The sequence below is a fragment of the Neopelma chrysocephalum genome, unplaced genomic scaffold (assembly GCF_003984885.1).
Source record: "Neopelma chrysocephalum unplaced genomic scaffold, ASM398488v2 Primary Assembly neopelma1_42b, whole genome shotgun sequence".
NCBI classification, from domain to species: domain Eukaryota; kingdom Metazoa; phylum Chordata; class Aves; order Passeriformes; family Pipridae; genus Neopelma; species Neopelma chrysocephalum.
In genome coordinates this window covers 203,126-227,341 of record NW_020897701.1, presented here as the reverse complement: position 1 = coordinate 227,341, position 24,216 = coordinate 203,126, and the positions used below count along the sequence as shown (strand labels likewise).

At 35.3% G+C, this 24,216-nt stretch overlaps 1 protein-coding gene across 1 annotated transcript in view; it reads right to left on the bottom strand.

The window, feature by feature from the left end:
- PDGFC (platelet derived growth factor C) overlaps positions 1 to 24,216 on the bottom strand; it is a 122,681-nt gene that overhangs the window by 12,345 nt on the left and 86,120 nt on the right. Inside the window, exon 3 of the mRNA XM_027676862.1 lies at positions 22,885 to 23,065. Coding sequence (XP_027532663.1) covers positions 22,885 to 23,065 — 181 coding nt within the window. The remainder of the gene's footprint in view (positions 1 to 22,884; positions 23,066 to 24,216) is intronic.

Genomic DNA, 24,216 nt, shown 5'->3' with positions numbered 1-24,216 from the left:
TGAAGCAGCAGATCTGAACAAAAACTTCAACAAATAATTTAAAATTGTCTAGTTGAAGTTCAAACCTAAAGCATGATTTAGTATGTAGCTTAACTTGAAGACTTGTGATTAATTTCTTGTTCTGTCATGTATATCCAGTGTTATCCTGAACACAGTATTTAGACCAAAGCTTCATATTGTAAAGTATCTGGAAGTTGCATCTCTTTGCCAGGCCAGGATGACTATGTATGTGACTGCACCATAAACAAGAGATGATCTTTCTGAAAAAGGACAGCAATCTTATTCACTGCATACAGCTCCAACAGCTAAGCCATCACAACCAAAAGCACAACAGCTGCTAACACAAACAATTTTAGATTCACTCTGGCACCAGGCATTTCACAGCATACAGGTTTGTGACACAGCCTTATCAAATCTGAAAATGAGCATAAAGACAATTCCTTGATCTCATAAGTTCTGTAAGAGAAGAATACAACCAACTTTTGTTAGATGCTCATTATTAGTTTACCTGAAGAATCCAGAATTATGCTAGACATAAATTTGGATGTGGGACTGGATGTTATAACCTTTCCTGTTGTACCACTATCCATCTGTTCTTTCCTTGAACTGAACCTGCTCCAAGGATAAACAATTCAGAACAAAACAGCACTCACCTACAATCTACTCAAGATCAGTTCTTAAGCACTATCACGACCTAAGAAAAGCCTTTATTTTGCTCCTGTTTCTCAGCACAGGACTGTCAACACTACCCTCTTCCGGTTAAAGGAGAGACAAGAAATAATATTGTTAGGTTGCTGCTGCCAGGAGTAAGGAATGCCATGTTTAACAACGCAATAACTGAGTTAAGATTGGAAAAACAAAAACAAGTGAGTCAAATACTTGGCATGACAGGACACTTACAAGTAGTGAATAATATGTCTAAAATAATTACCTCCCCACAAGAGAAATCTCCACTTTTTTTTTTCATTACTTGTCTTGAAGAAAACATTGTCAAGCAGTTTCTGAGTGACAACCCATTCATCAATTGGCGCAGTTTAGAGAAACTATTAAACATCAGTATGGTTTAACCAGACTAGAAAAGACTCTCCAACAAAGAAAACCTCAAAGGAACCTCCTCTCCTCTGAAACCCAACTAGGATCAGTACTTTGAAAGAAATAACATATTTCTTCTAATGAAATATCCTTCCACCTTTTTTTTTTTAATTATTATACAGGAATACTCCAAGTCCTGCTTAGATTTAAAGATACGCTCTTGAAACTTATAGCACATGCACATTCTTGTAACACTCACAATAAAGAAAGGCTGTTTTCTTCCTTTATAATCACAGGTAGCCCTCCTACTGGCATCATTGAAGCTATGAGAGAAAGCAAACTCTTTCTGAGTTTGCCCTGAGGACACACAAGTTTCTCCACATAACAATAGCTCTTTCTTTTCTCCCGAAGCAAGTACATCCAGTAATAGGTGTGAAAAGCCTCTAGAAATCCTGGCCTACCTGAAAAAGCACAAACTTTTACTTGCTTTCATGCATGTAATACAAAAAAAACATTTGCGAGTATCTCAATTCTAAAGACATCTCTGTGCAACATTAACCTGCACCACTGCTATGCAAAATGTTAGTCCTGTTCAAGCTGCAAGGTAGAAGGATGAGGACATGATCTGTAGTTGGGCCTGTGTGCAAACACCTAAGTAGAGAAATCAAGTTCCAGGACCCTCTTCTTAAGCCTTTAGCAAAGGAATGAAAAAAAAAGAGAACATGCAGAGGCAGACAACCAATTTAGTCTGCCAAAACCAGGGAATAACCAAGGATGTTTAATTGCACCTGGAAGAGATGGAAGCCAGGAAGGCGATCACAGTTCCCATCCACAGCAGCACTTTTTACTACTTTAGCTGAAGTTACTGTCACAGCAGCAAGGATGGTTGCATGAGAGACACAGCACTATGGGGCTGCTAAGTAGGTAGGTCTGGTAAAATAAGTTCCAGTGGCACTGAATTAAATATACATGTCGTTCAACTATCCTCACTTCAGGGCTGTAACTTCTGACGCCCAGGTAGGGGCACCAACCCTCCTCAATTTAATCAGTATACTACAACCTCTTATCAAAAGCTTGTCCAGTTTCTCTTCATATGCATGCAGGGTTTTCCTTTTATCTCACAGAGGACCTTGTTTGCTGAGAATCCATGCATGGGCTTGAACCAATTTACACCTTAAAGCCAGAAATGGCTTTCCGAACTCTAGATCCATATTTTTGTTGCTGCACTTTGAGGATTGCTTTCCAAACCATGCATAATTTCTACTCTCAATAACCACCAACAGGAAAAAGATCACAAAGATCACAAGGGAAAATGAACACATTTTTGCCTTTCGATCTTTGCCTGTCACAGAGTTTCTGTGCAGTCCACAGAGAAGGCCTGGAATTCTATTTGTGCTGGAAACAATTGGGAGATGTTCTCAAGGAAATTAGCAGGATGGAAACAGCACAGGATGTCACTAATCATCAGTATTCTTCTCGCAAATTGCAGCTTTTTGCCTGAAGCCTGTGCACACTGACACCTTTAGAAACACACAGCATATGAGTAAGAGACACTCTTGTGAAGACACAGATGACACATATATAGACCAAGTTCATTAACTCTCAGAGGATGCAATCAATAGCAATAATCTCTGGAAGCCATTTTCAAAAAATGTTAGTGATTAGTTCTCATCATAAATATAATTCTCTGTATGTACATACACAGTTGTGTTTACATATGTATAAAAATACATTTTGATTTTTCCTGTGATCACATGTATCTCTTGGGAACGGTCCTGTGCAGGGCTAGGAGTTGGACTTGATGATCCCTGTGGGTCCCTTCCAACTCAGCACATTCCATGATCAGTAATAATACATACTAATTCATTTTAAAGGCAAAAAGAAGAAAACTAATGCTCACAGCACTGTCTTATATGGGAGACTTTATTGTCAATATATTTCACCACAATAGTTGTAGAGGTTTCTATTCCTAGGAAATATATACACATAGACAACTATTTGTCTTGCATGGAGTTGCATGAAATTAATGATTTTTTCAGTGCATCTGGTAAGTCTCACCATAGTAGCACATGCTACTTCATGAGTATTTCATAAGCACTACAAAATTACCAAATTTCTCTCTCCTGTCTCTCCTTTACTGGAAGTATTTGTTATTCTACAGAATGATCCAGTGATTCTTGTACTCTTTTAGGTAAGAACTTTCATTCACTGATTTATTCTTTCAGTTAATTAAGGACAGAAGAATTGTATAAACAATTCTGCTTGAAAGCTGTGTCACCAGCATCTCTAGTAACTGCAGAGGTCTCAAACCATGAAGTATACAAATCCCTGCAACCCCTAGAATACAAAAAGCTTGCAGATTCAGGCAGCTAGTTGCAATGGAAGTCAAATCTTGATGCCTTTCTACTTTTGTCGTGGGTTTTTAATTATAATTCCTTGCATTAGGAATTTTTGGACATAGTAGTGAATGATAAGAGTCTAGATAGAAGACTCAAAGTAATGCAAGATCTCTCATAACTTGGACATATTTTGACTCAGTAGACAAAGGCTCAGCCTCATTATTCTGAAATTATGGCCTTATGAAATTGAACTTCGCTGAGTTGAACAGAGAGCATTAAAAAGCACACACTTAGCCTGTGACGAATCAGATCTAATAGTACAGAACAAGCTATGGCATAGACTGTCTTCAAGACAAGAAGTTTCAAAGTGGAATCAGTATGTCAGTTCCTTCCTCAAACAATTTGTCTTTTTAATTGCTTTCAAATTACTGTAGATATACAAACTAATTTTAGGTTTATTATTCCTGAGTTTGGGTTCCTAGTAAGTATACTTGTGGCAGAGTAATATTTAAACCATAACTGCTTTCAAAACCTTAATTTCTAGTGAGCACTCTCTCCTTGTTTATACATTCTCTCTTCTAAATGAGACTTTAAACAAAATTTACAGTGAGTTCTCCCCACTCCATGTAACTATATATACATATATATATACGCCATAAGAAAAGGTAAGTCTATCTTTCATATCCTACCCTAGTTGTTTATGTACCTCGTGAATGTGCACATAGAATGATTATAACTGCAACTTTAAAAACCTAAAACTCAGTGGATAATGTTATGTCTTGTACGATTTGAATGCTTAATAAAAATATTTAGTCCAATTCAGACCACGGGCAATACTAACCTCTATATACATATTTTAAAGAGTATGAACTGTATGTTTGTGTGTTTATACAGATGAAGTATCTGCTGAAAATTACTTAAAATAGACTGTGTATAGGCAAAATGAAGTCCCAAAATAATTTACTGAAATACAATTTTTCTGACCACAATCGTATAAAATCTTTCTTTGGAGAAAGTGCTGAAATGTGTCTTGTGCTTGCAGTATGGTGCTAAAACAGGCAAAACCCTCAATGTCTAAGAAATAATAACTTCCACATCTGATAGCATTTTGATTTTTGTATTCACAGAACTGTCCTAAAAAAATTAGCAGCTGCAATGAATCATTGCAACACATGGAACACGTGAGGGAATGTGCATCTTCTGTGTTTGCTACAAGTTTGGTTGAATCACTTGTAGAGGATGTCGGCAGCACCTTCTGCCTTGAAGAACCTCTGTGCATGACAGGTGGTTGACTATTAACTACATGGGACAGCTGCTGATTCCTGAAGGTTAAGTTTTTAAAACACAAAGTATTTTCCTAAGTAGTAGCTCTGTCCTCCCTCTGTTAGTGCCTTCCTTCCAATTTTTCCTTACTAACTACTCACCATCATATTTAAGGACATCTCATTATTTAAAGGCAGTCTTGTACCATTTCCATGGCAGAATTCTATACTGATTACTTGCTGTATTTTCTAATAAGTGTGATGTTTTCTCATCATACTGCTCTCACTGAGGAGTTAACTCTACAGAGACCCTTCTAAAACTACTTCTATATTTCATTGCTTTTTGGCTTTCTGAATATATCCTCAATCACCTCTTTATGTTTCAAACATAAGCTCTTGTGGTAGCTTGTTTTTTGTTTTGTGCTTGAACTGTGTGTGTGCAGTAGGATATTTCATGACAATGCATATACGAGTTAACAGCTGAGCAAGAAGTGTTTTTTCAAATGCTGGTATAAATAAACTCTTTACCTTCTTTTTGTGAATATAAACTTAAATGCAATTTTCTAGGTTTTCCTATTTTGATGAATGTTGTGTTACACCTGCAATTGCCTTCTAGAAGGGAAACCTTATAAAGATTTATATATTAAATACTGAGAGAAAGAAAGATTCTCTCTTCTTGGTATTTATATTGATATGCTAATAATTTTTTAACAGTTCAGATCAAAAGTCATATTTAATGTACAGAGACTCTGCCTCCAAGATTTAGCTGAACTTTACCAGAACAGGAGAAACACAAGAATCCCAGTGCAGCTTAGCTTCTTTCCCTGAAACTTTGATGCTATGCAAGTCCAGTACACATACCTGTTGTAGGCTGAAATGTGGAATAGCTTTTACTTAAATCGGGAGAACAGAACAACCTGAATCAAGCTTAACATGTGAAACTATCATCTAAAAGGAGGAATAACATGTAGTTGAACTAGCAGCAAATTAAGAGCCTCAGTGCACAAATGAGTCAATGCAAAAAGAAATTCCAAGAATCAGATTGCAGTGGGCATGTAGACATAGTCCAATTTTTTTCAGTTTGCTCAGATCTTATTGCAAATGGAGTTACGGTGATTATTAATCACTACAGTTATAGACACACCTAAAATTCAATCAGGAAACATTCAAATCTGTTACATTTATGATTTACAGAAGCCTTTTTTTTTAATTTTCTGTACACAAAGCTCTTGTTCTTACTTGTCAGGCAGTAGTTGACAAGGAATAAACAGTCAACACAAGTGCAGCTGTTCTGAAAAAAAAAAGTTTGTGTACATTGTTCTACAATAGGAGATGTGGCCAGCCCTAGCTGAAGGACATAATTTCTGCAGACATTTTTTAAATTATTCATTTTACTCAAAATACCTATAAAAGCCCAATCAAACTAAGCAACGACAAATTGCTTTTTTAAGTTCCCTCTAGGAACTTCCCCATTGGAAATGGGTAGCTGTTCTTAAGAAAACGTTTACTTACTTCAGTACATTCATAGGAAGTTCATCAAACATTAAACACTAGGAATGGCTGTTTATTACAATTGGAAAGTGTAGTTGTCAAGGACAATGAAAATTACTTCTACATTGCATGCAACTTTAATTTGATCTTTCAGTATACATGTTAAATTGCATTCCACAACAGCTTTCTGTTCATTCATATCACAATAAAAGGAACACACCCAACATTCCTGTACAGCAGACACTGCAAATCAGAGCTTGTCCTGCCTTGAAGGTAAAAAGTCCTTGAACAAAGCATTGCTTTACAGGGAAGGAACCCCGTCTCTGTCCTCAGGTATCCATTCTTAGTGTGATAAAACACATTAGAAATGCATCATATTTTAAGATTTGTGAAGAAAAATATTTTGTATTATGTGCTTCTCATATGGAAATGTTTTCTATATGTAGCATACATACCAAAACGCCAAAAACATGGTTGGGACTATGGCTACATTGCCCACATAAAGATTCTCACACCTTTTGAACATGCCAGATTTAAAATCTGTGAGCTAGGTTTTATAGCCCTATAATGCTAACCATAATGTTGTTCTGACACACACTTAACGTTCAGCTCTCTCTCTTCTACCTATTTTCCACTATCTATATCTCTTAATTCTCACGTTATCTCATTATACTTTGATATATATTATGCACACAAGTATAGTATATGTGATTACACAAAAGTAAAAGGCAAATTTAATTGGTAAAGTATGCTTAATAAGAGAAAATTTAAAAAAAAAAATTAAAATCCTTTGCATTTAAGAGTAAAACATTAGAAGCATAAATAGAAAATCCTAAGTACAGAGTCTGAAGTAGAATAAATATTGTTACAGGGGACCAAAACCTGAATAAGAGACAATGTGATCCTATTATGAAAAAGGCAAATCTCATTCAGATTTATTCAGAACAAAATCATAAAACCAGACTACTGAGCTGCCAGAGAGGTCTCAACTGAAATACAGTGTTCAGATTTAGGCAGAGAAATACAGAATATTCACATGAAAGAGCAAGAAGAAAACAAAAGCATGAACTATGATAAAAGATTGAGTGATACAACTCTCTTTCATCTCAACAAGACCAGGCTGACAGGAGATAACAAACAAGTAAAATAGCATCAGATGATCAGCTGTTCCCTAGTCCATCAATGACAAGAAAGACTATTTCTGTTACATATTAGAAAAAAATTTCATACTATGTAAAACAGAGCAACAGATAACCAGGGAAATCTCTGAAATCTCCATCCCTAAACTTCAGGAACAGTACTAGTATCTAGCAAGAATGAGCTTAGTCTGTCTACTCCCTGCTTAGTGCAGGACAATGGTTCAGTGAAGATCCCACTGAAGATCCAGCCTTGCATTTCTGTGATTGCATTACAAAGCATCTATGTGGTAACTTTGATGCTTTTGTAAATTAAGTTGAGGGAAATGCTGAATTCTAGAAACAAATTAATTCTAAATAATTTTAAAATCTGTGCTACTAACTAACTATGCCACAAGGTCTTCTGGATACATAACCAAACACTTTTTTCTGCAGTGATTATTTGTCCATTTTAATCCTTTGGACTTATTATACTAATGGTGTAATAAAAAACAATAACTGCATGCCAGTATAACTAAATATAGAATATTTGGTATAAAAACACGTTTTGGTTTTTTTGCTGCATGTCAACCCACAAGTCCTTAACTCAAATGAGAATAGGAAAATGAATGAAACTACTCCAATTTTGGACTTTAATTCAGTTACTTTCTCTTGGAGAAAATTAGGAAGTCATGGATTTTTAATAAAAGTTGGTTCCTTGGGAGCAGCAGAAATTCTTTTGACAGTATAATTTACAATTTCTTTGAAACCTCAAAATCGTTTGTAATACAACGCATTTGAGAAGATGGTTTTAGTATCAGCTATAAAAGTAGATGCATTTCTGCCACGCTCAATGTTTTCAAAGCCTTTTAAAAGTGATCCTTCAGAGATGTTTTGAAAGCGGAGTGCTTTGTTCTATTTCTAATAGTCTCCCATGAAATTTTGTGCTGCTTACAGCATGAACAAATCTATTAAAATAGAATAGGTTGAATTTTAAGGCCACCAGAGCTGCTAACAGTCACACTGACTTAAAGGGATCTCCCTCACATGGCACAGACCTTCATCTCCTTTCACTTTACTTCTCTGTTCTTGCACATTCACCATGCTGTAAAGGTAAAAAGTCAAAATACTCACCTCTACAAGAAAGCAAGTGCCACACAATAACCCCACACTGATCTTAACCCTTTTACAAACTACTGCTATATTTAATGTCACTTTTTAAAATTTTTTTTTTATTTTGTTTTTTAAAAGCATGATTTTAAAAAAGTTGTAAAGTCTTTTACAGAGGAACTCCTCATTCTATTCCCCACATGTACCCTTTCTTTATAAAAGGCTTTTTAGGACCCATTTGAAAAATTAATATTTACACTCTGAAAAATACTTTCCTGCTTGTATATGTATTTAAAATATCCCTCAGTCTCTTATTTTCCCATTCACTGATTCAGCAATACTGGGCGTTTCTGATGACTTAATGTAGCATATATGGAACTAATTACAGAACACAAGACATCAAAAACTGTGGTTTTCAAAATTTTAATTAATTGTGGTTTCACAGGCTGCTATTCACTGCAATCTAGGAAGTGGTTAGATGTGGGGTTTATTATCAGTTTAAATAAAAAGTCAAGTGTAAGGCATTGGTTCTACCTGAATTCTCCAGCCCATAAGAAACATGATTTTCTGTGAACTGCAGACATTGTGTAACGTGGGGTTCAACAGAACGAAAACAAAGCGATTTGCTGCCCTAGCCTGCTACACTGAAAGATAGTGGCTAACCACAACTTTATCCTTTGATCAAGACACAAAGTGTACTTCACAGCAATATGATTGAAGATGCTAATTTGAATGCTTGATAAAGCACTGCTTCCGAAATAAGCCAAATAAGAAGCTAAATTAGGATGATATTAAAAAGGCATTATTTACAAGCATTGCTCACTGACTGTATATCTTGATATGTTTTTTCCTGGGCATGAGAGACCGACACTGCAAACTGCTACAGAAGAGGGCAAAAAAGAAGGGAGGTGGGAGGGTGAGTGGTGGGGAGGGAGGAAACAACGAACTTTGCAAGGCAACACTGGTCACAAACACTCTTTGAAGAGATCTGTGTGGCTAATTCTGGTGGGATTTCTTCCACCTGCCCTACTCAGTGAAGCCCCATGAGATGATCTGCTTGTTTAAATGAGAGTAGAAACCCACTCTGAGGGTGGGTACCAAAAATGAAACGTAATTGAGATGTTCTGCATGAGCTACATTTACAAAGCAATGTTAAGCAATTTGGGTAAAGTGACTGTGATGACTGCCATGCTTTACTAAAGGAAGATTCAGTCTAGTATTTGGAGAAAATATTTTTCTGGTTCTGTAAACATTCATACATTTGAGATACTTAATTGCCATGAAGATAGTGTTATCATGTTCTTAGCCTTCCTCCATTATTTGCTGTTTAATTTGAAGCTGGTTTGCAACTTCCAGTTTATCTGTGCAGTCCTGCTGTACAAACATGAGGATCTGAATGAACAAATTAGGATGTGTGAGCACTAACCACTTGAGGAATGGGAGGGAAGAAAAATTGTCATTTCAAGTACATCACTATAAACTTAATGCAAATTGACTGAATTTAGATGAGTAAAAATTCCCTTTATAAGGTCATATTTCAGTTAAAAAGTCAGAAGAGGACATTTTGCCACTTAACAATTAAGGTTATATTCTCTCCTCAAACAGTATATTAGTACTAACAGTATATTAGTACTAGATATGGGTTACCTTAGCAACTATTATGTGTTGTAAAAGAGAATTCTGAGAAATGAGGATATTTTAATGAGTGACTAAAAACACTGACACCTCTTTTTCTTCTCCCACTCTTCAATTTTTTTCTCAGAAAATTAAACTAATTTTTTTGAGATAAACACTGATTGTGATCTCAGAATGACAGCATCAATACTGTTTTTAACCTGATGAGCATGAAAGTTTAATTCTTCCAGGCAACATTCACTTAACTATTGAATATGGTCCACGGTGTATAATTCACTCAATTAGGAGATTAGAAGAATAGGTAGTTACTGAGAAATAAGATCTCACTGGTATCTCAGTAATCTCAGTATAATAAATACATATAGAGAAATAATTATTTGCCAATTAATTTATAAATATATTAAAAAAAAATCCCAAACCTATTTCAGTTGGAGTAATATGACCATCATTTTGATGATGTGGTCACTGTTTTTCTGACTCCCAATACCTAATATTTCCTGTTGAACACAATGGGAACTGCTTGTTTAAAAAATCTGTCACCAGTCACACTGTCTACATGACAAAAGAACTAGAATCAAAACATCCAAAGATTTCAAAAGCCTATAAATTGGAAAGTATATCACTATTACTGAAATTTCAATAGTGTGGTTATCACTATATTAGTAGAAATAATGAACATTAAAATTACATGCGATAATAAATTCAAGTTGGTGCATTGTTAGAATAACTTTAAAATACAATTATCCACCTGACAAAGCCCAAAATAACAGCATTTATAAACAGAATGATCCAACCATGACAATTTGGCATTATAGCAATTGCTATACCCTTAGGTATAGCAAGTTACCCTTAGGTAACTTGACTATTATTTTCTCTTTCTTCTCTGAACCTTAGTACTTGGCAGAAAACAGAAAAGAGCTGCCATCCTTTTCCTGCAGAAAAAAAAAAACAACAGTGGAAGCTAAGAGCGCCCTTACAGCAAGGAAGCCATGGCCTACAGCAGACTGGTACTGGGGACAGAACACTGCACGTGGTAGAGTCAGATCTAAACTGAAAAGTTCACATTCTGTGCCCTGTGCAAGATGTGTTGCTTCCTGGTTCTCTTTGGGGATTCTCTAATTGCTTGATTAGGAGGTTAACGTTTTGTAAGTATTTAATTAATGAGGGGACAGTGGGAAATCTCTCAAAAGTAATTGCACTCTCATAATTTAATAGGAAATTAGATTTAGGGAAAAATTAAGAAAGTAATGGTGTTTTTAAACTCACTTTTCTCTGGTTTCAGATTTTTATGATGACAAAACCTTAACATGATGCTACTTTTCCAAATATTAACCATAAAATTCAGGCCAGCTTCATCTATAAATTATCCACTGGCATTTTTGTATAGCACTAGCTTTGTAAGTCATGGCTTTGTATGGCTTGTTTAATGATGTTCCTTAGGTGGGCAAAAGCTTTATAAATTTTTTTTTTTTTTTTTTTAACCAGCCTGCACAGAAAAGTTGGTCCTGTTCACACTTTGGTAGCTTTTAACATATTGATTTTCCAAATTCCCCTATAATTTGTAAACAGTTTCAGGTAATGCAAGATCAAACTTTATAATGGAAATTTTATGATTTTTTTCCCTCTTTAACAGCATGACAAGTGTCCTTTCCAATTTAAAGAATGTAGTTCTTAAAATCAATATAATTCTTAAATTATTAGTCACTAGTAAGAATCATAGTTCATAGAAAAGGAGGCAATAAATGGCAAAATATAAAGGGTGCCTACTTTAAAAAACAGACAGAAATCAGAGTATCAGAAAATAATCACAAAGGTCCCTGTAGTGTACCTATTATCTAAATGAAAATCTGTAAAACCCTTTCACTATTTACTATCGCTGTTACATACAACTATTAGGTGATAATTTCTCTTCTTCTGTTGAGTCTCAATTCTGAAAAAAAGTATAAATAAATCCTTAACTACCTAGAGATAAGTGCTAGTAGCTTGCAAAAATAACAGTGGATTTTACTTTGCTCTTCTTCTACCATGACATCACCTCCAAGGCATTCTTAGACTTTAAGTAGGAATACAGCACTGCTCTGCTGTATGTAACCAGCACAGGTTGGCTTCCTATGGCAGAGCAGAATGTTGCTGTGGGGTTGACAGTTGCACAGACCTGCATTTGTGCTTCACCTTTGTGAAGTGGGGCTTTGCAGGAGGTCAGGTTCACCTGTCTCTCACACTTGAAAAATATCGGGCATTCAATTTGATCACCTCTATCACATCAAAGATGTGCAGGCTTGTTGATTAAGTTCTAACATTTTTAGAAATATTTTGTTAGCAAAGTAGTAAATTACTTCCAAAATTTATATTGTCTTTCGTCCGTGTAAATACCTAGCTGTAAAATTAACTCATTTTGTTATTCTTAATGACAATTTGGAACACAATCGAAAAACCCTCTGACAATTTTTCACTTGCTGTTGTACTGTTGACTTGATTACCTATTTTTGATTTTTGGTGAAAAGCTGAGCTATACTCTAAAGTGTTTTATACCAGCAAACAGTGTTTCAAAACACTCTTATGAACCTTAATTCTACATTTATGTTGCATCAAAAGATACACTGCTATTTTATGCATCCAGTCACAGGGGGTTTTTACTACATGAAAGGTGCCTATGACTTTCTTAAGTAGGAAGGCAATTAAATAAAGTAAATACAGTATTTAAAGTTATATATATTGACAGAGTGCAAACAAGAAGAGATCAATGACAGAATTGACTTTAACTAAAAGACAAGAATTCCAAGCCAAAAAGGCATTACACAGATGACTTAAGAACAGGAAGTATTTTATTATTAACTTTTCATTACCCAGAACACCTCAGATTGAAAAGCTCAAAGACAAATATGCCTACACAAATCAGAAGAGTTCAGCAGATCAGAATGATTTTCAGAAGATAAGCAAGGGCAACCCTATTAACAGCTTACATATTAAAAGCCTACATATATGTGGCTAACTGCCCTGCCAGTTAGAAAGTTAAATAATCCTTTCCCCTCAAGAAATACAGATGATGACTGAATGGGTTTGATAATTTGGCTCAGCTCAGTTATCTCACTCTCCTTGGCTATCTAGTCATTTTGGTTATGTCAGTCAGCAGGGAAGTTCAGGGTTGGTTGCACAGAGTTAGCAAAAATTTTTTTACAAAATCATTTTAAATTTTAGGGATTTTCAAGTTTCAAAAATAGTGGCCTCTTTAACATTCACATGCAGGCACAGTAAGAAAAATAGAGAAAATAAAACATTTGAAAATTCAAATTAAGAAATTGCATTTACTATGCCAACCATTCACAAAGCCACAAGGACACTGATTTCTAACAAAATTACCATAGCACATCACCTGTCTTCTTAAAGATGGTCATGCTAGTTAAAGGACATTTGTCACGCTATTTAAAGGACATTTGTCACACTGTTAGAAGAACATTTAGAATAAGAGATGTCTACTGAAAAACTCTAAAGGTAACTAACTGCTACCAAAAGACACCAAAGTTACATACTGAACAATAAATCACCAGATTGGTTTCATTATCTACGCCACTACCCTGAAAATCCCCTAGCCTCCTAACCAACTCGTTGAGATGAGACTCAAGAGCTGCTGTAAGTGATGTCAGGGTAGAGTTATTAGAGCTCCCCCAAGGAACTCTTTGGCAGCTGAAAGGGAAGTGCTATTAGGATCCACCAACTTCAAAACGCCTGTAGGATTATATGCAGATTTCTTGGAAAGGCTGTGCCATCTGCTTTCACACCTCCACCTCTCAAGTGCCTTTGAACCTGGTCTTTCATGCACTAAATCACTCCCTTCAGTATGAAGTCCAGCATTTTATTTCTCCTCAAAAATGATCCTTACAATTTTTCTTCCTGTGATTTATTGCTTAGCTCAAAAGCAGAGTGAAATGAACAGTCAAGCAGCCTGAGCATTCTGCCTCTGGAAATGTCTTTTGCCAAACAAACTTGCCCTCCATTTTCACATGCAAGGTTTGTTTTTAATTTCATTTTGGTTTTTTTATACAACTACAGTTCTTCAACAACATTAGCCAGCTATCAGGAGCAAACACGGAAGCAGCCTTCCTGAATTCCTTCTCTACTAGCCTAGCCTGAGATAATTACAAGAGCAGATGTGACAGCTTTGTGATTATCTAGACTTTCCCATTAAAACAAAACCAAAAGCTTTTCAACAACAATCCTGGCTTCTTCAGTCAAACCTTTCATCCTCATCATTAAAAAAGTTTTGAGTACTTATGAGAAGCTAACAAATGACAGCTCATAATCCCCATCTGTAACACCAGACGCCAGGTAGTGCAAAGACAAGACAGGTGCAAATTTTGGTATTCCCATAGTGCTTATTATCTATCCCTTTTTAGAAATAAAAGGATTTCTCTTAACACCACTACCAATATCCCACATTAATCTTCCCACAAGCAAACTCTTACTCTGAAGCTACTATACAGTGTTATTATTTTTTCCCTGAATTTAAAGAGTTGCTTCTACCAACCGGTGGAGTCAGGTTGGGCAATAAGTCATCTACAGATGCTGCTCCACAGCTGATTTGATCTCAGATATCAGAGCTGCCCTCATCAGAGCTCTACCATATGTAAAATAATTAAAAAATATTCAAGAAATTGCACTCTTCTGTTCCAACTTCTTTCAATTCATTTCTGTTTTTCCCTTTTCCTACCAAAATTATAGTAAGAAAATTTAGCACAGTACATGCCACTCTAATGACTTACTGCCTGTTTTGCTGGGGGGAGGCAATGGATAGGATTGTGGCATGACCAAGATACTAATAATGAATAGGGACTGAGCAGGAATGCACCTAAACAACATAACTGAAAACTATGGTGCTACCTGGAACCTAGTATTAAATGTACATTTGCTTACCTTTTTTTCCACTAGCAAGCATGTCAGACACAACGTCTCAGTATTTGAAAGCACAAAAAAATCTAGAGCTGTGCCAGTACACAGGGGATTACTTTGAGAATGGGACAGAATCACTTTGCTTTGGAATTTGCAGAGAAGCCATCAGCCTGCTTTCTCAAAAATGTTGATCCTGAAAATCGGAAAAGGGATAGTCAACTAGACGATTCTGTAATACTTAACACATAAAAGATAAAGGTTGCTAAAAAAACTTTGGAGAAGAGGAAGGTGGTGTTGAGCATTCTTTGGGGTTTTTGTTTGTTTGTTAGTGGGATTTTTGTGTGTGGGCTTTTTGCTACTTTTTTGTTTGGATGTTTGGGTGGGTTTTTTGGTTGGGGGATGTGGTTTGGTTTTTTTAACCAAACATATTAAGTGAAAAGTAGTTTATAAAATATTTAGTAAAGGATTAAATAAAAAATTACACGTAAATAATTGAGACATTGCATTCTTTGGAACATATATGATCAATAAGTTTGAACAAATAAATTTGAACCATGACTACAGAATAATCTTGAAAGACTAAAGGAACATTTGGACATCATTGTGGAATATTTCTGTTGAAGTAGCATCCAACAGCTCCAATTACATGGCATCAGTGAATTTACAGTTAAGGAGTGACATGTTTTTATATACATACAGATCCCTCTCAAGTCATGGACTCATTTGAAGCTTTTTTTTTTGAGGTGCCTCACAGCAAACAAGGTAGCCTGACATATGGGAAACTGGGAAGGCAACTGGAAAGGCTTAGAAACTTGCCATTACTGCTAACTCTATTGAATAATAGACTTTCAAATTCACATGCCAGCATACACAACACATATTAAATGCTTTAATGCAGTACCACTGACTGATAAAGGCTAATCAGCTTGATCTGATTCTTATTCATTTGTCCAGAACCATTTTAGAGGTAAGAATAAAGAGAGAATCTCTTTGAATATCAGTTAAAGGAAAGTTGGCACAAGTAGAGAATAACATATTTTAGGCTAATATTTATTGTTGCTAGAAAGTGAAAGTATAATTCTGTCATTAGTTCTTCTGTGTAGTTGCTCTGATTAGATCCACTCCTTCTTGAGTGAATTTAATGAAAAAAATACTACTTGAAAAAGTTTTTGAGTTAGCATGCTTGCCATTTCATTAAGTAAAAAACTTACAATCTGAAATGTACTTCAAACTCTGAAGTCAAAATGCAATAAAATACATACCCATTTTTTAATCTTGAGTTTTGACATTTAACTGTTATTTACTGTAAGGATACACTCTCATAACGAGGAGTCCCAGAATATACTCATGACTACAATATTAAAATGTAATGGTTGAAAGTTATTTTCATTAGTGATGTACTCCCTGCTTATTAGAAGGCGTAAACTTCAGTGTCTATTAAGTCAAGTTGACTGACAAAAGTACCACTGTGGTAATCCACAAGGCTGGTCATTCACCCCAGTCCACCTTCATCATGTATTCTCTTCCTTGCATCATTTATGCAGATTGGATTTCCCACATTACTATCTTTCCTGGATTTGTACACAATTTTGTTTCTGTTTTTTTCAACAATTGGCAAAATATAGTTCTTTCAGATTGTTCCAAAACAGAAAAAATGTTGAGCCCACACACACCAGCCAGACCACTCCCATGACATTCAGAGATTTATGAAACTGATCAAGACAAAACAAAAATCACTCTTCCATCTTAACTTTTCTTGAAGACGTTTTGAAAACAGCAGGACACATTACATTAAAATTTACACTAGAACAGTACTATAAAGTAAATTATAGACTATGTAAAAGTAATACTCATTTTGAAGTTAAATATGTACACCTAAACTTCTATGCTAAGATGCTATAAGAAACACTAATAAAGTTTCCAAATACTAAAAAAGAGTCCCTGACAATATAAATATTTATTACTAAATGGAAGTCTAATGAAAGCCTTTAGGTAACTTATAGAAACTGAAGGAAAGAGATTGTCTCATTTATTTAAAATACATTTCCCATATGTTTTCTAACCTTTTCAATTTTTAGGGCATTTAAAGTGGTTCAACACTGTTTGCACTGAATCATCCTACGGTCTGGTTTCATGTGGGAGGAAAAGGTTAACATGTGATCAAAGACATAACGTGGGACAAGAAGCAATAAAGGTTGCCTGCTTTTTCTTGACAGTTGCAGTACCCCATCCCTTGTTTATGGCAATAACTTCTGCTTGAAACAGGTTGCCAGAGTGATCTAGTCTTAAATAATGATACTGACAACTAAAAGGAGATCAATTTTCACAAGCTCTTGTCCACATCATTTGTTTTGATTGCCCCTCAATACTTTCTTTTAAAAAAAACAAACAAAACAAAACCAAACCACAAATAAACAAAACCCAAACAAAAAAAACCCAACAAACCAAAAAAACCCCAGTTTTAAGACTTATATGAATGTTCCATAAACAGAATCAGTTTGTCATTTGTTGAACACTCCTGAATTTTTTCAGGAAGAAAAGTTGTACTGAAGTTGTTGAATAGAAAAAAAACCCACTGAAGTATGACATTTGAGCTAACGTAATTGGATTTAATTTTGAAATTAATGTTACTTATTCAGAAATAAGAAAATCAGCTGGTTTTTTTTATATCTCTTGCCACAGTGATAGTAGGTGGGATATACAATAAAATTCCAAAATCATAGAATTCAAATCTTAGTGAAATATATAATAAATTTGTAAAAAAAATTTTCATCCAAGGAAACAAAATTACTTTGTGCCACAAACCACCAATGAAACAATTTCTGACTATTTTCATCCTGAGCCATTGTAAGACTAATATCACAGAAAAATACAAAAGAAATTGCATCTACTACATATACTTCATGAGAAACTGCATTCCTATTTTGGCCAAAGGGAAAGGAACCAAGTCCTTCAGAGTACAAAACTTGCTATTAGATAAATATATTCATTCCTTTTAAGAACTAAATGATTCAAAATGTCTCTCTTCCTTTCAGAGTCTCAGAAAATCCACACTGAGATCTTAGGTTGTGGAGGTTAAGGACACACTTCCATGGACTTTTGTGCAGGCCCACAATTTCGCTAGTTTCATGTCTAACCACGTCTTTCTGCAATTCTGCTTCACACACACAGATCTTTAAACTTTTTATGATATCCATGTGACAGAATGAGACATGGTCACAGGAAAACAAGATGTTATGATTTGATTAGGAAGTCTACTTCAGAGGTTCTTTCACTTCAAAGGTTTCCCTGCTCCTCTCCTCCCCCCCCCCACTGCCCCCGCTCATTTTAGTCTCACAGATAATAGCCATCCTCGGGGTTGTACTTTTTGTAATTTTTTTTAATGAATTTTGCGGTTATATTTGATGTCTCATCTAAGAAATTACCTCATTCAACACCTTAAGCACAACTTTAAAGCAAAATGAAATCTCCAAGGTAAAAATTAGTTCAAAAACATCATTGATTTAAAATGAATTTTTGCCACACAGAAGAAAATGAATGATCAAATTTGCATGCTGGAGCATCTTTAGTAGCCTGTTCCATTATCTAGGCTTAGGTTTCAGTGTACCTAATCAGTGGAAACTCTGAACACAAAGGTTTTGTTTTAGAGTCCTTCCCATCATATGAAGAGTTTTCACTTCATGTAGCATTGCAAAGCTCTACATAACAACCATACACTCTCCTGATTCTTCATACCACCTTTGCTTAAACAACCCTCAAATCCTTTTATTTCCAAAACCTCTTGATTACTTCTTAAGAGAGCGTAGAAAAAACTTTGTTTAGGAGATAATAATGTCCTTTCGGGATGGATTTTCAGTTATTGCAGCCAAAGTTAAGCATCTCTTGGGCTTTGGCACCTACATGCGAGAAACACACTCGATAGCTGTGAAATCTGTGGACTTGTGAAAGGAAAGGAAAGCAAGGTATTAGCTTTCCTCTCCCTGTCCTATCAGTGTCACTGTTTCTATTAGTATTTAAATTTAATTTGCCTGTTTCAATCAACAAGCTCAATTAAAAAGGTTCCACAAACAAAATTAACCTGCTAAATTCTAAAAGACCAAAGCTTAGCCAATTTGGATGAAATAAACAACAAATATTAGATAGCCCTAGACAGAATATCTATTTAATCTTCATTACTGTTAAAAGCGAGCAGTACTAACATCTCTGCATCAAAAGGAAAAAAACCAAACCAAACCAAACCACTCTCTTGGACTGACCCTCAGGTGGCCATTCAGGTACCACAACAAAATCCCAAACCACCTGCTCAGTCACTTTTAAACCAGGTCAGTCTTTAAGCAGCTTCTTGGATTTTCATCTTTGCTTGCATAGAAGAGGGTTAAGTCCGTTCTTTGCAAAGATCTTTGGCATGATCTTTGATGACAAATGACATGCTACCATATGCCAAAAAAGAAGGGGAATACAGTCACCCCCAGCTTCAACTTTAACTGGAGCTGCTTTGTTCTGAGTGCCCTGAATAATTAATAACTACTTTGGCAATCAGTCATGCATTCCTTAATGGCACCTCAGGCATCAAGTATCCCATTCACCCGCTCCCCAACTAACAATGGACTTTATTACATCAAGTTTTCTCTGCCAAACTCGTAACTGACATAGTTTAAACTAAACAAGTCACTAGGAAGACTGAAGCCCAAATATACATTATAAGAGTTTATAAGATTTCCCCCAATTGCATGTGGTGATTATATGGATTAGAGCTATAACTGGGGCAAGTGAGAAGAAGGGGAGAAGAAATAAAATATTGACTGTTTTTGCAATAAAGTTCTAGGAAGCTTTAGGTGGCATAGTGCTGCCAAAATCATGACTTTTAATAAATGCATAGCTAGTCAAAATTGAGAACCATTGCTAGGCAGCCCTGACAGAATAAAGCAGCTCACCAGTAAGTGACAGGCCAGAGCATGAAAAGAGTGACTGAGAATAACAGCCGTGCTGAAAGAAACATAATAATTTTGAAATAACACAAACTACATTTTCTTAATAGGAATAAGATTTTCCAACACTTGCTTCCACTTCATGGTATTGCAGACAAAATTAACTTGCAGCTATAGAAAAGAGGAAAAAAAGTGGAGTTGGACCAGAATTATAGAAAGTTCTAGATGTAGCCAGGGTACAAAACTTAAAATAGAAGGAATTCAAATTATTAGTTTAATTAGTTAGAATCTAAAGAAAAGCTTAATGTTTTTCTCAGGGAGTATTCTGCTTGTATACAGTATGTGCATTGCTTTTATGCAATGTCTTATAATCCCACAGTAAACCTTTCTAGCGAATGATGTTGCATCTAGTGACATCGGAATGGCAGTGAGTCCCTTAGAGTGACTAAATCTTAGAAGTAAAGTAATCAGATCAGTAGCCATTCTCCTCCTACTTATGTGAAAAGTTGGTTTGAAATATAATATACAATGTAAAAAAAGAAAAAATGTATACGATAAATTACAGCAGATTTAAACAAAGCCATTTCTCTTGCTCTTTAAAAGACCTGAAAATATGTCCGGTGCCCCTCTCTGTGGGTGGCCTCCAAATACAGAAACAAGCTTGCACTGTTTTATTTCAGTTTTGCTTCATTTCTCCCCAAACAATCTCTCATTGCTAGTCTACCAGTCATCTCCCCCTCCCCAACACTTGTCAAAAAAAAAGAGGAAAAAAAATTAACTGTTTAGAACCAATTCATTGAAGTGAATCTCTAAGTGAATCAGTTATGATATTGCAAGAATTATTTAAAATTTACACTCATTCTTATGGCTGACATCTTTTTTGCGGGCATGTGGGAGTGGGGCTGTAAATCTTATTTTCTCCTGAAAAGCTGGATAAGATAGCATTATAGTTATTAAAAAAAAAAACAACCACCACTTTTTTTTTTTAATCACTTTTCAATTGCTTTAGGTATAAAAAGCAGGTTTAATTCTGGAACTCAACTGTATAGATTAAATTTACAATCTGCTGTCTGAAATGTATAATTGCATTCTGCTTGACTCATTAATGCGTACTTTTTTGTTGAAAAAGATCACAGCCCTTTTAAAGAGAGATTTAGAAATTAACCCATAAGCAGTTGCTACACTGCACATTTTGGGACTCATTCTGAATTTTTACGACAGGAAGTGGGCTGCTCTTGCCTGTTCTGTATGTTAGAGAGCATGTTTGGTTGCTATAACAGTTTGCATGTATTCTTCTTATGCTATACGTGCTTTCTTAGTGGAATGAAACAGAGAACTAAAAATGCATCCTATGATGTCAGCTCTGTTTTTGTCTGTTGAATAAATGATTTAAATATTTCAAACATAAAACCATCGTTGTGCCAGTGATGATAATTTAAACTTTATAACCAGTTTCCCCATCAAATATTAAGGAATAAACTCAGTCCATTTGTACAGTATAGTATAAAAACAATTATACATATACTCTGGTATTTTCAGGTGCCTTCATTTAATCAATTCCACAGAAATTGAATCATATGTAAGTGAGACAGGTATGTAGCAGGTAGGATGTAATACTAGAGCTGTGACAATGAAATTTGGCACCAGCCCCACAAACACATGTATTTGGTGATTTTCTTCTACTATTTTCTAAAAGTAAACATACTTATTTCATTCTGCCCTTGGGTGTATGAAAGTTTAAACCTGGCCTTATTTCAAGTTAGTTTGGAGACTGACATTTTATTTAATTTTAAAATTCACCATTATCAGGTCATAATATTCTACTAACAATAGGGTCTAACTCATAAAAGATGCAAATATGCTGATCGAACCTTTGATCACTTTAGGAGAGTTCTTAGTTAGGCAAAAATATTTAAAAATGTTTATAGGAAAACAATAGAAAACAACATACATAAGTATATATGTATATTTATACAAACACCCAACTATACTACACTGACATCATCATAAGTATGCTAAATATTTTAAGTAGAAGATTATGTACTGTTGAGAAGATTCATGGGATTCATGGTATGGTTCTTTGCTTCTTCACAATAATTGAAATTTTGCAAATGGGGAGAAGAAGCAAAAATGGCAAAAAAATAAAGCAAGCAAAATTCATTCTGAGTGAAGCACATGTCAGTGGGGTTACAACATGAATTCTTTTGATCAATTTTTTATTGAGCTTGCAGATATTTTCCACCAACCAAATACCACAGACCACAAAATTACTTAGGAGATTCAAAGTGAATTATGAGGAATTTAACAATAAGTACTCCTTATTGTCTTTAAACATGGAATACCTACTCTAAAACAAGTCAACCCCTGTTTTCCTCCATTCTAATGTTTCAAAAAATTATCTCATCCTTAAAAATCTATAATCTTTTTTTTTACTATCACAGATCTTTCATTTGGTGAAAAAAAATAACAGAAATCTGTTGACAGTGAAACTAGTCACATTTTAGACAAAGAATAGTGTTTACTACCTGTTGCTTTAAGCAACTTTCAGGAGAAGTCTACAGTACAGTTTCCATGGAAAACACAATGAAAAATGAATATTATGCATTGTCTGCTTTGTCACTATAATAAAACTACCCAGAGGCATAAGAACCTTTCTGTTTTGGAACTAAGTGTAATCATTTGGCTGTGTATGTCTAATAGCAGCTGACTAATAAAAACATTAATTTCTTCAGTCTTTCTTTGTAACTTTCCAATGCTCTTTCAACATCACAGTGCTGATTTGTATTCTGATTTTTCTTTTTCTCAAAGCTAGAATTATTTTTTTCCACAGTACAGTATTAGGAATGCAAACATTTTATTGAAGTTTCCAGACAAACAACTGAGCCCACAACTTCCAAGTCCAAAGCCATCCAAGAAGAACCACAAGAACACTCAGTTAAAAAACAAAAATAAAATGTACAATTCAGGAAGACAGATTGCACATTATTGTTATTATTATTATTATTATGAAATAAACAGTAATTAATCTTAACCACTTCAAAGATTTTGTTTCCTGAAATGATCCAATCTGAAACATGTTACTTACTGGCATAAGAAGTGTATAATGGATGCAGAATCCAGGTTCAGAAGGAAAGTATTCATCAGACACAAATCTTATTCTGATCTGGTTTCCTTTGGAGATTTGTCTGCTTGGCACACTACTGGAACCACACCAGCGTCCTAAAACAGTGCCATCACTAGGCTCTTCAACTTCTACAAAGTCATATCTGAACAGAAAAGAAAATAGAATGTTTATTTACTGACAAAAATTCTATAAGCTTCATGTTTTAACAATAAACTGACTTAGCAGTTTGCAAATCTTTTTTTAAATGCTAAAAACATGCTGGCAAAGCTGGCTATTTTAAACTTAGCTCCCAAGTTGCTACTGACTTACATACACATAATAAAATCATGCAGTGAGGTTAAAAAAATAAAAGCAGAGTTAGCATTTTGAAGAGACCCCTGTGTATGGTTTTGTTTGTTCCTTTTACAGAAAGGAACAATTACCACATGTGGGATAGAGCAGAATAAAGTCAGAGGAAAAAAAAGGCCAAAATTGCCTAAGTGTGGTACAGTAATTCATACTGCAATATCACTACCAGCACACTGCTGCCATCAGTGACAGTTCAGGGGCTTTTTGGTACAGAAAACTTGCTCTCCTGTAATACCAATGGTGAATAAGTTCCTAAAGGTTAAGGTGGCTTAGGGAAACTTGGAAGAAGTTTATGCATAACCCAATGAGACATTTGTTGAGCAAAGACCTAGACCTAACTGTGTGTCAGAAGGAACTTGGTATTTTGGTAATATTGACAAGAGACATATGGATTGGGAACTCTGAGAGAATGAAACATACTAAGTTTGATTTAGTTTCATTGTTTTTAACATGTGGTCTGGGTATCCCTGGGGATCTGTGAACAACTTCAACTAGATCCACGAAAGGTAACCAAGAAATGCCAGTCAATCATCAATAACCTTCAGTATGGCATAGAGACGTCCTCATTTTCACTGGAAATTTTTAGGGGATTCCCAAGCCATAAAAACAATGAAAGCCACCGCTATAGAAGGTTCATCTGGTTTCAGTGTTTTAACCTGTTTCATGTCAGTTCCCCAGCTGTCTACTGACAGAATAAACACTAAGCATTTCAGCTGGATTTTCCCTACTTCAGCTTGAAACCCCCAGAGCCCCAGCGGCAGTACAGCCCAGTGGTTTGGGAAGGTGTGTATGTGCTGGTTAAAGCAGGGCAAACACTTGGATGTTCACAGCTACAGCTTCTTGAGCCAACCTGTTACTTTTAAACCACAATTTGTATCCTAAGTACAAGCATAACACACCTTTGAGTGTGTGTTTGTTTCAAGGTTTCTGGTATTTTTATGTTCT